Source organism: Camelina sativa, chromosome 1 (assembly GCF_030686135.1).
Source record: "Camelina sativa cultivar CO46 ecotype springtype chromosome 1, ASM3068613v1".
In the NCBI taxonomy this organism is placed as follows: Eukaryota; Viridiplantae; Streptophyta; class Magnoliopsida; order Brassicales; family Brassicaceae; genus Camelina; species Camelina sativa.
The window spans coordinates 5,293,283-5,305,457 of record NC_141880.1 but is presented as its reverse complement, the minus strand read 5'-3'; the positions used below and the strand labels follow the sequence as shown (position 1 = coordinate 5,305,457).

Genomic DNA, 12,175 nt, shown 5'->3' with positions numbered 1-12,175 from the left:
ATGTGGTATTTTTGGAAAAAGAACCTTTTTAATGGTATTTACAGGAATTTCTGTTTATATATTCATCACATTACTACACTACGTACATAAGATTGTGAGTTGAGATGTTGGGATAGGCCCAATGAATGGTAACTGAAATCCTCGCGCTGTCTTACGTGAAATATTTATTGTCTTTCTCTTAATTCTTGTAGTGTCACATTTCTTAATTGTATTTGACTGTTTGGTAAATTAATAATCATTTTTTAGTGTCTCAAATTTGAACTTAAAATGTTTTTCATTACTTGTTATATAACACTTGTTCTTCTTCTCCAACTCGCTAATTGATGATTCCTGTTCAATAAATTTGGTATTTTTTTTTTTGGTGCGAGACAGGAGGCCTTGCCTCCTTAATTTATTAAAAGTAAAAAAAAACATAAAAAAAACATTCCACACGATTTCGACGGGGAAATGAAATCCCATTAGCATCCTCAGTACATAAAAAAATAACACAAGCGGGACACCCCTCTAACAACTGCAACCCTAACGGTTGGGACTGTGCATAAGTAGCCAATCCGTCTGCAAGACGATTTGCTTCTCGATACATCTGTGAAATTCGAACTGTCCAGTCCTTCGAAAGAAAGTCATAGCACAACCGTCCTAGGAACGACAAGGGATGAGTATCAGGAATCTATGTCTTAAGAAAATCAACTACCATCCCGGAATCCACCTCTATCTCCAAGTGAGTTATCCTTCTCTCCCAAGTGATAACCAAGCCATAGTAAATACCCCATAATTCCGCCATAGGAGCAGAACAAACTCCTATATTCAGCACAAAACCGTGGAGCCAGGTTCCCTCCTTGTCCCGTAATACACCTCCCGCTGTAGCCAACCCAAGATTACCCCGAGAAGCACCGTCAATATTCAGCTTCACCCAGTTCTCCGGAGGCGGGGACCATGCAATCTGTCTCACCACCCTTTTACCACCTCGGTTCTTTGGATCCGTCAAGACGTGAGCTCGAGCCACCTCATTAGCAACATCTTTAACAAACCGTACCCTATCCCTACACGTCCCATCCATATCAAAAACATTACCACATCTCCATTTCCAACCCCACCACACTGTCATCCCAAAAAAGAATAGCCCAAGATACATCAAACCGCAGTTCTGTAATCCCCATGTTCATGTAAATCCACTCCAACAATGTTTGACGAAAAAACAGATCCAGTTTCTCAGGTGCCATAATCCTACTCCATAAACCCGACATTGCAGGACAGTCCCTCAAGACAAGGAGAATTGTTTCCTCCCCTCGTCAATAAATTTGGTGTTGCCAATATACATAAGTGATTAATGCATTTTCTATATAATTTTAAAGATTAAACAGCTGTTTCCTTACGTACGACACTGGATATATTTTTAAGAATTATGGAGGAATACTTTATACGTTTTGGCATCAGTGATTAAACGCTGATAGAGCATTAAGTATTTGGAGACCATATATGCCTCTTTCCAAAATCTCCACAGTGCAAGATTTGTATAGGAAAGTAAATTCTAATATTTTTTGGTGTTAACATTGTCTGTTTAGTTTCTTGAATTTGCCATAAAATGATTGACTAACTCGTCGGATTGAGGAAACGGGCGAGATACTAGTTTATCTTTTTTTTTTTGTTAAGAATTTAAATATTTCATCGAAAATAAAAATAGTTTAGGAATGCAACCAATTAGAGTCAAAGACTATAAACCTATGTAATTGCATTGGTCCCATGGCAAGAAAAAGAAAAACATAGAAATATAATTTGGAAAACCACAAATTTCAGTCTAATAAGCAACAAAGCTAACGGGGTCAAATGAAGAGATATTACTTCTAACACCGAAGCTTTTGATTGTATGTAGAAGCTAGAGCGAACTACGACTCTGATAACTCCGGTGAGGTGGGCTAGTTTTTATTACGACTCTTATCCCCTTTCCTAATTAACCTTAATTATGTTGTTTACAAATATGCTATGTCCCATACCCTGATCCCCATTGTCATATCTAAGTTCGTCTTTGGAGTTTAAAATCAAATCGTATAGAGATTGATGAAAGGACTCGACATATCAAATTACTTTTCTAGTACTATATAAAAAGATTATAAGTAAAAAAATACAGATAACAAAAATGTTATTATAAAGAGACGTATTAATATAAAAAAAAACAAAAACAATAATTATAGTAAAATAATGTGATTTTTCAAAGTATTCTCCATAATTGTCGAAAATGTTTTTAGGTCCTATAACGTTATGGTATGACTTTGTTAAATTTCTATCTTGTAAAATATTTTTAAATCCAAAATAGCAAAATTTTCCAAGACATGGAAATAAAAAAAAAACATTAAAAACAAAATAGAGAATTCAAAAGGAAACACCAAAAATAGGGAGAGGTTAAAAACTTCAAAAGTCTTAACACACCAAATATGGACGAAAGGAGTAGCGAGATGATAGGAGACCCCAAAGAAGATGAGAAAAACCAGGAAAAACATTTGTCTAAGAAAACCCTATAAAAACGCCTTCAAACATTTCCACAACTCGAAATTCAAACCCCAAAGCATAATTATATAACAATAAACAATTAGTAGTACCCCACCAAAACACATAAAAATATAAAATTGTTATCCGAACCAAAAATTGTTTATTGTTATGCGAGGGGTTAAACTCTTGGCCGCGTGCCTCTACCTGGCCGCAGCCGCAACATTGGTGGTCCGAGCAGAAGACCCTTACTTCCATCACGTGTGGAACGTGACCTACGGAACCGTGTCTCCTCTCGGCGTTCCACAACAAGTCATACTCATCAACGGCCAATTCCCTGGTCCCAACATCAACTCAACCTCCAACAACAACATCATCATTAATGTCTTCAATAACCTCGACGAACCTTTCCTCCTCACATGGTAATAACATTAGTTTCAATTTATATGCATGTTTTTCAATAGAAAATTATTTACCCAAGAGTCTGCTCATTCTCAGATGTTTTATAATTTATATATATTTTTTTTTGCGTTTTAGGAATGGGATCCAACACAGGAAGAACTGTTGGCAAGATGGGACTCCAGGGACCATGTGTCCAATCATGCCCGGTACCAACTACACTTACCATTTCCAGCCTAAGGATCAGATCGGAAGCTATTTCTACTACCCGAGCACCGCATTGCACCGTTCCGCTGGTGGATTCGGTGGACTCCGTGTGAACAGCCGTCTTCTCATCCCGGTTCCTTACGCTGACCCAGAAGATGACTACACCGTCTTGATCGGTGACTGGTACACTAAGAGCCACACTCAGCTGAAGAAATTCCTTGATGGTGGTCGTACTCTTGGCCGTCCAGATGGTATTCTCATCAACGGAAAGTCCGGGAAAGGTGATGGATCCGATGCGCCCCTCTTTACCTTGAAACCTGGAAAGACCTATAGGGTTAGGATCTGTAACGTGGGTATGAAGACATCTCTCAACTTTAGGATTCAGAACCACAAGTTGAAGCTAGTTGAGATGGAAGGATCCCACGTTCTCCAGAACGATTATGACTCTCTCGACGTTCATGTCGGTCAGTGTTACGGAACCATCCTTACCGCTGACCAAGAAGCTAAAGATTACTACATGGTTGCATCCTCTAGGTTCTTGAAGTCGGTTATTACCACAACTGGTCTTCTCCGCTACGAGGGAGGAAAAGGCCCCGCCTCTTCGCAGCTACCCGCTGGTCCAGTCGGCTGGGCTTGGTCCTTGAACCAGTTCCGATCTTTCAGGTGGAACTTGACCGCCAGTGCAGCCAGGCCTAACCCTCAGGGATCTTACCACTACGGAAAGATCAACATCACACGTACCATCAAGCTTGTGAACACTCAAGGCAAGGTCGATGGAAAGCTCAGGTACGCGTTGAACGGAGTCTCGCACACTGACCCCGAAACTCCATTGAAGCTCGCCGAGTACTTTGGAATTGCCGACAAGGTTTTCAAGTACGACACCATCACCGATAACCCAACCCCAGAACAAATCAAGACCATCAAGATCGAGCCAAATGTTCTTAACATCACTCACCGCACCTTCATTGAGGTGGTGTTTGAGAACCACGAGAAGAGTGTTCAGTCTTGGCACTTGGACGGTTACTCCTTCTTTGCCGTCGCGTAAGTGAAATAAACAAACAATCAATTTTTATGTCTATACATTTCTTTCATAACAAGTAACCAAATACTTTCTTTTACATCAAGTAACCCTTCATTTTAACCTAATTTTCAAATTTACTTTGTTTCAAAGTGTCGAGCCAGGGACTTGGACCCCAGAGAAGAGAAAGAACTACAACCTCCTGGACGCAGTGAGCAGACACACAGTCCAAGTCTACCCAAAATGTTGGGCAGCAATCTTGCTCACATTCGACAACTGTGGAATGTGGAACATTCGATCTGAAAACACCGAGAGACGTTACTTAGGACAGCAGCTTTACGCGAGTGTCTTGTCGCCAGAGAAATCACTGAGAGATGAATACAACATGCCTGAGACAAGCCTCCAATGTGGTCTAGTCAAGGGCACACCTAAGCCTAACCCTTACGCTGGAGCCTAAGTTAAATTTTACCGAGAAAACAATATACGTTTTAATGCAACAAAAGACTTTGGATTCTTCTGTTGATACAATCGATTGAGAGACGTTTGGCCAACGGATTAATTTTTCTGGTTTTTTGGGTCTTTTCTTCGTAATTATTTTTATTTAATGAAATTGTTTTTTTAAAGTATATGGTTTATTCGTATATACATGACATTGGAATGTATGTATGTCTATCCCTTAAGTAATTTTTTTTCCTTCTTTTATAAAGACGCATTAATTTCCTCTTTTTGTTTTGGTTTTGTTCTTCACTTTTTTGTAACGCGTATATGTAATGTATCCATATTCTTCAAACGAAATAAGCAGAGAGATCTTATTTGTCTGACCATATGACATGAAGTTTTTGTTCCTTAATCGCCAAACTTAAGACCTAAACAAGTATCACCAATCTCTTAAGAGTTTATCATATATATTCAGATGATCAGATACAAGTGTTAGTTACCAAGATTCTCCATATAACAGGTTCAAAATCTTATCTATAGAGTTCAATATCAAACAAAGGAACAAATGTAGAAAAACTTTCAGTATGTAATTTGAATCATCATCACATATAACATGCCTCAGAAAAATAATAACAAAATGGAACGAAGATATAAAAACTATACAAGAAAGTAATTCTCTATAGCCTAGAATGGTAGAACCGTGTGTGTTAAGTAAAACCCTTCAGTGTCGATGTCTGTCATTCCATATTTCCACATCTAAAGACTTGGATTGGCTGTACTGTTATTATATACACTGAATCACTAGCAAGTAACAACAAAAATCGGAAGAAAATAACAAATTTTAAATCTTCTTGATGTTCCTGAAGTCTACACAATCTATCAGCTTCTTAAGGCTCTTTCTCTCGTGATTCTTCGACCAACGGCGTTTCCTTGAGCGAAAACTCATCCAGACTATCGTTCTCTGTATCCACCTGAACGAGCTCTTTGAACATTGCCATGACTTGAATCATAGTTGGTCTTTTGAACGGCCGATCATCCAAACACTGAGACGCAATCTTCAAGTAATGAAGTAGCTCAACATCGCCAAGTTTGTCTGTTACTAGCTCCGGGTCAAGAATCTCAGCTCCTCTGTTCTCTCTGTAGAGTTGTTTTGCCCATCCCACAAGGTTGTTGTCTTCACCAAACTCCTCCGGATCGATCGGTTTCTTGCCTGAGAGGAGCTCGAGAAGTATAACTCCGTAGCTGTACACATCTCCTTTTGCGGTGCACCGGAAACTCTGGTAATACTCTGGTGGAACATACCCTGGAGTACCTGCGAGCGTACTCACGCTCAAGTGAGTATCTAGAGCGCTCACCAACCTTGCCATACCAAAATCTGAGACACGAGCTACGAAGTCTTGGTCTAGAAGAACGTTGCTTGACTTCATATCCCTATGTATAATATGAGGAATGCAGCTATGATGCAGGAAAGCTAGCCCACGCGCAGCTCCTATAGCAATTTTCTTCCTCGCAGACCAATCAAGAAAGATTCCTCCCTTCTTGGTCTTTTCGTGTAGAACGGCCTCTAAGCTTCCGTATTTCATGTAGTCGTAGACAAGAAGTCTCTCTTCGCCGATCTTACAGTATCCAAGTAGCGGTACCAAGTTTCGATGTTTGATTTTTCCAATGGTTTCCATCTCCGCCATGAACTCTCTATCGCCTTGTCCCGTGACTTGAATCAGTTTCTTGATCGCAACAACAGATCCATCAGCGAATTGAGCCTTGTAGACATCGCCAAACCCGCCTGAACCGATCATACTATCAGCACTAAACCCATTTGTGGCTTCTAAAAGGTGTGCGAAAGTAAGTTTTCGCAACGGCTTCTCAAAGGTTGCGACATTGATGCTCAACGGTTCAGGAACGCTAGAAAGCTTCCAACTGCTGCTACCAGAGGTTGGAAGGCTCTCAATATATTTCTCTCTCTGCTTTTCCTTCTTTTGAACCTTGCTTACTCTGTAAAGAGCCATAGTAAGCATCACAATACACATGAAAGAAAACACAATCCCTGTGATCACCCAAGTCGCAATACCCCGTTTCTTAGGGTGAGTATGGGATCCCGTGGGCCGAACACCAGAGCTGCAAGGTAGCAGAGGAACCCCGCAGAGGCCAGAGTTGTTGGCGTATTTTGTGACTGGGAACGTTGTAAGTTGGCCTCCGAATGGGATTGGTCCGGTTAGATTGTTGTTAGAGACATCTAAGTCACTAAGAAAAGAGAGACCTCCAAGTGATCCAGGTAAGAATCCTTGGAGTTCATTGTGAGATAGATCAAGCACCCCGATTGCTTTCAATCCCCCGAAGCTATCAGGTATGGTTCCGGTTAACAGGTTATGTCCCAGATTCAAGACCTGAAGGTACCCCATATCACCATAACCCAAAGGAATAGAGCCTGAAACCGCATTGTAAGATAGGTCCAAGTAAATCATACTCCCGTTCGCCGTGAACGTGTACATGGTCATGCCTGAGTATATCCGAGTCCTGGGACATGAATGAACCATCGGAAAATGCTCTAACCGTTCTGCACGAATGCCTTCAAACTCAACCAAACCACCTGCACCTCTACAATCTGTCCCACCTTCGTTCCTCACAAACGAAAACTGTTTACCAGAGACGCTACCAGGCATTACCCGTCCAGCCTGACTTGCAAGTTCAGCTGGGAGATTCCCAGTTAGATTGTTGCTGTTAAGATCAAGCCAGATAAGGCTCTTGCATTTCCCAAGCTCATGTGGAACGTTACCAGTCAAAGAATTGTTCCCGAGTTGCAGTATCGCTAGCTTCTCGAGGTTTCCGATTGCTACCGGGATTTCCCCTGTAAGCAAGTTACTAGAAAGAGAGATCCAAAGCATGTTGGTGCATTTGGAGATTGATTTTGGAATAGAACCGGTTAAGAGATTGTTGTTTAGGATTAACGTTTCCAAGTTTCCTCCATCAACACAAATGTCGTTAGGGATTCCACCAGTGAGATTGTTCGCCCACATAACCAAGTCTGAGAGTTTCGGTAATGTCCATATCTCTTTAGGAATCGGACCAGTGAGAGCGTTGAAGCTAAGATCTATCGTCTTCAAGCTTTTGCATGTACCAAGCTCCACAGGAACAGTTCCTGAGAGGTAGTTATTGGCAATAAGTAACTTCTCAAGAACCGAAGGGCTTTGAAGAGAGCAGAAGCCAGATGGTATTACTTTGCCAGTGAACTCGTTTGAGCTCAGATCAAGAACTCGCAGATTACTACAGTTGGTGAGAGAAATCGGAACAGAGCCTGAGATGTTGTTGAAGGGCAAGTAAAGATGAGAGATTCTTGGGAGTTTACTCACCACGGTTGTTATAAAGTCGCCGGTGAGCTTGTTGTTTCCCAAATTCAGGTTTTGTAACGAGCCACAAGAGGTGAATGTTTGTGGAAGCTGACCAGTGAGACTGTTTCCGGAGAGATCGAGAACCTCTAGAGTTGGACAAAGCAAAGAAAGCTCCGGTGGAATCTCACCGGTGTAAAGGTTGTGTGCGAAGGAGAGCTGCTTCAGGTTCTGGAAACTTCCCCAATATCCATAGCCGGGGATTTTTCCGGCGAGACTGTTCCGAGAGAGGTTTAGCGCTTCGAGGAGATTACAATTCGACAGACTAATCGGGAATTTGTGGCCGGTGATGTTGTTCTGTGATACACTGAACACGGTGAGGTTCCCACAGAGACCAAAACTGAGACGAGAGAAGTCGCCGGAGAAATTATTTGCGGCTAAATCGAGGTGTTTCAGAGACGCCGGGAAACTCGATAAGAAAGCCTCCGGAATCTCATCGGAAAAGAGATTGTTCGAGAGATCAACAGTGGTGAGTCTCTTGTTACTCGTCGACGACGGAGAAGTCTTCAATTTCCCGGCGAGTTTGTTATGCGAGACGTTAACAGAGACCAGATCCAAACATGTGGAGAAAACGTAATCAACGATCGAAGAGTCCGTAATCAAGTTTGAAGATAAATCCAGAACCTCGAGCGAACATCCTGAAGAAGAAGAAGAAGAAGGAGAAGAACCAGAGGAGAACTTGTTTCCTTGCAGATAAAGATTCCGGAGAGTGGACAACGCAGTGAGATTATTGAGATTTAGGCTTCCGGTGAGACCACCGTTTCGTAGATCGAGACCAGTGACTAAACCATCGGTAGAGCAAGAGACGCCTCGCCAAGAACATGGGTCATGATGATGACCCGACCCGTAATTCCAATTACCCAGAAAGTTATTAGGATCCGACGTAACGGAGATTTCTTTAAACGCCGTTAACAGAGCAGCTTCTTCGCTAACGTCGTCTTTGAGTAGCCGTCTGCCACGAGCGTCCACTATTAGAAACAATATTACGAGGAAGCAGAGGAACAAGAACTGCCATTGCTGCTTCATATTAATTTTAGGCACACCAAGTGTTCTATCAAATTACTTCGATGAGAAAACCCTATCCTCCATTAACCAACCTGAATCCTTCCTTCACCGCAACACTGAAATAATCCAAAGTGTACCAAGATTAGTTTTTTCTGAAATAAGAGTAAAGAAGTTAGCAAAATCAAGACTTTATTTTCAAGGAAGAAGAAGAAGAAGAAGATGAACATACATGTATATGTATGTGCTGAGAGATTGTGAAGAAACAACAACAACAAAAAAAAGCAGAATCAAAAGGCTGACAGATACGGAAAAAAGAGAAAGGAGAAAGTACAGAGAGACAGAGCAGAGAGAGAGAGTTTTAGTTCTCCAAGTGAAGAAGACAACGGAGATGGTCTTTCGACACTGTTGTCTCCCAAAGTACGATGTTGCAGAGATGGTCGGATCCGAAACACACACACAAAAAAAATATGTTGAATTCAACCATAAAAAAAAAAAGGGGCAGTGGTTTTGAAGATTCCACAGCTTTTAGATACACATAAAGGAAGCGTGTTTAGTACGACCACTACATAAAAACGAATTTTCCCGGAAAAAAAAAAAAAAAAAAGAAGAGAGTGCTTTTTAAAAAAAAAAATATTTGCTGGACAAGGTGAGAAACTGAGAAATTATCGTGACAGCCTTTAGATAGAATTGAAGAAGAAGAAGTGAATGAATTTTTTGCTAGAAAAAAAATGTAAAAGCGAAAGAGAAGAAAAATTGGCAAAGAGGAGAAGAAAAAAGCTAAAGAAGACAAAACAAAGAGACTAATCTTACGTGAAAAGAGGATATGCATCATCATTATTGTTAAAGACTAATTTTTTCCCCACTAATTATTTAATCTCACATTCCCACCTAATAGTAGTAGTATTCGTGCAATTATAAAATAAAATTTGCAATAGATCAAACTCCACGTCAATTGGTTTTTTATGTGTATATGAGTTTTTTACAGGTTAAGGAGAGAAAGAATCTTTATAAATCTAACGAAAGTTACTGTTTTCTGTGGGGGACTTTTAGATTTGTGTGCTTTTTTCAAGTGGTCTCATGTTAATAATGTCAATGAAATCTAACGCTGTATTTGTGCAACATGTAAAATTAGAATTTGTTCCATGTATCTATCTATGTATAGTTAGGTTTTCACAATTTTTTAATTATTCAGATCTCTTTGGAACTAAACCTCTTTTTAAAAAAATCAAGGCACCATATATTAATTGCAATGATGACGTATAGAATTCAAAAATCCGGTATACCAAAAACCATCAACACACACATGTCTGAGCTTCGAATTTTAAAAGTTACCGCAACTATAGTTTTGCTTAAATATATCAAAAGGAATTTCCAAAATATCATAAAAATTCCTTGTGATTTATTTGGGTCTACTGAAGCAAAGTCATATCCTCAGGTTACATTAATAGCTGTATTACTCACTCCGTCTCTCGCTTCCATAAACGATAATTACCATATAGACCTAATTCCCCACCACCATTCTCGTATTGTTCTACGCGTGTATGTAACTTTATAACCCTACACGCACGAAGCACTAGCTTCGTGATATAAAAAACAAATATGGTTCTTGTCTACATGCACCTCGTAACTTCTTATATCAGAATTATACGCCCCACCCCCATTGGTATTGCTTGTACTTTATGGACTCACCCCTAAAATATAACACAACTGTCAAACTTTATAATTGGTTGGAAAAATGAATAATCGGATCCATAGTTTCATCAATGTCCAACTTTACCAAAATTTTGGTTAATATCTATCTCTTTTTCTTTTTGAATAAAATGTAAAATTTATTCAAAAAAGGTAATAACGGTTTTACATCAAGTGCAATAGTAGTTTAAGAAATTTTAACAAATAGTCAATGCAGAAAATAATGAACTGATTTCCCTAGTGTGTTGTGAACCACACCCCATACATACAGTCCTCATAGCGACCATCGCCTTGCTCTATGAGAGAAGTCGTTAATATCTATCTCTCTGTACGTTTTATATAAAATACATGCTTGAAACGTAATTAGTGCCCTGACCAAAATAAATAAAACAACTGTAACTGTATTCAACGATTGACATGATATTATCACCTCATATGTTGACCAATTATGCATGCAAGAGACGTGACAGGAACTTAATTTTGGTAGGTACGAAATTAAGTTAGAATTATGTATTATCAATGAGCCGGACCTGTTAAAACTTTAAATTATCCTTGTTCAACTTTTGAAACCTCAACATACATAATCGAAATTTTATAAAACTACCAACTATTCGTACTTAGAAATTATTTATTAATTTAAAAGATTAATTAATTACGTGCCTTAAGTTATTGAAAATTTGGATGTCGTTGATTTGTTCATATGCAATGATGCATCGTGTTTGCGCTGCTCGTGCATATAATGAATAAATTTGCACTGCTCGAGTAGTTGCGCAGAACAAATCAAAAGAACTTTAATTTAGAAAAATCAATTCAAACTTATCTGTTTCGTTCCTATCTAACTCTCACCTAAAACACAATTATAGGTTAGTTAGTCTAATTAAGCTGAAACTATTATAATAAGTAAATAAGAGAACCCTAGCTGGATAGACAAAAATTATAGTTTAAGGTTTCAAAACCCGTGCCATATATTACGGAGTAAATTTTAACAGGCTTCATTAATTAATTATTTCACATAAAATAAATTCTGAAAAAATATAATAAACAAAATATCAGCTTGAAAAATCCGTGACATTAGCATATACTGTACTATTACGAATAAATTTAGGGAAAGAGACCAGAATGATCTCGAATACCTCCTTTCACGCATTTGCATATTATATAAAAAATTTAAAGTTCGTTGGTGTGTACTGTGTAGGATGTCTTTTGTAAATCTGGCAGATGTTAAAAGGGTCCAAAACCTGTATAATAATAGTACTAATAGCGAGGGTCTGGAGCGGATGGATTATTTAACAACTCTGATAAGTTCATAAGTACTAAATTAATTGAGGGGGTTTGTGAAAAATAAAACGAGAGTGCGGTTGGGGCCGGGGCCGTAGGCTTGCATCTTTTTGTCAGTTTCTTCGGCCGCACGAGCGCATTTCATTTTTTTTTTCTGCTTTATATATTAGAGTATTATTTTTAGACCAATATACTGAAAAACACTTTGGTCCAAAATGTATAAAGATTTTTGTTTTTTCATACTTTTTGTAGACATATATAAATGGGGTCGAAGTCT

At 39.2% G+C, this 12,175-nt stretch overlaps 1 protein-coding gene and 1 pseudogene across 3 annotated transcripts; one reads left to right on the top strand and one right to left on the bottom strand.

The window, feature by feature from the left end:
- Positions 1 to 2,507: 2,507 nt before the first annotated feature.
- LOC104777798 (L-ascorbate oxidase homolog) lies at positions 2,508 to 4,929 on the top strand. Its single transcript, XM_010502121.2, has 3 exons — positions 2,508 to 2,903; positions 3,019 to 4,128; positions 4,259 to 4,929. The coding sequence occupies exons 1-3, from the start codon at positions 2,653 to 2,655 to the stop codon at positions 4,560 to 4,562; spliced, it is 1,665 nt and encodes a 554-aa protein (XP_010500423.1). The 5' UTR covers positions 2,508 to 2,652; the 3' UTR covers positions 4,563 to 4,929.
- Positions 4,930 to 5,250: 321 nt separating this feature from the next.
- LOC104777785 (receptor-like protein kinase BRI1-like 3 pseudogene) lies at positions 5,251 to 9,743 on the bottom strand (annotated as a pseudogene). 2 transcript variants are annotated; one of them, XR_015558089.1, is made up of 2 exons: positions 9,161 to 9,743; positions 5,251 to 9,047 (listed from the first exon to the last, which is right to left on the bottom strand). The product of XR_015558089.1 is annotated as a receptor-like protein kinase BRI1-like 3 pseudogene, transcript variant X1 (transcript). The 2 variants fall into 2 exon arrangements; XR_015558091.1 differs by having other exon boundaries at positions 9,263 to 9,743.
- Positions 9,744 to 12,175: the final 2,432 nt, after the last annotated feature.

Excerpts from the sequence above, each read along its gene's own strand:
- LOC104777798 (XM_010502121.2), top strand. The coding sequence starts at position 2,653 with ATGCGAGGGGTTAAACTCTTGGCCGCGTGCCTCTACCTGGCCGCAGCC. Across the intron at positions 2,904-3,018 it reads GAACCTTTCCTCCTCACATG|GAATGGGATCCAACACAGGA; the intron begins GTAATAACATTA and ends TTTGCGTTTTAG. Across the intron at positions 4,129-4,258 it reads TACTCCTTCTTTGCCGTCGC|TGTCGAGCCAGGGACTTGGA; the intron begins GTAAGTGAAATA and ends TTTGTTTCAAAG.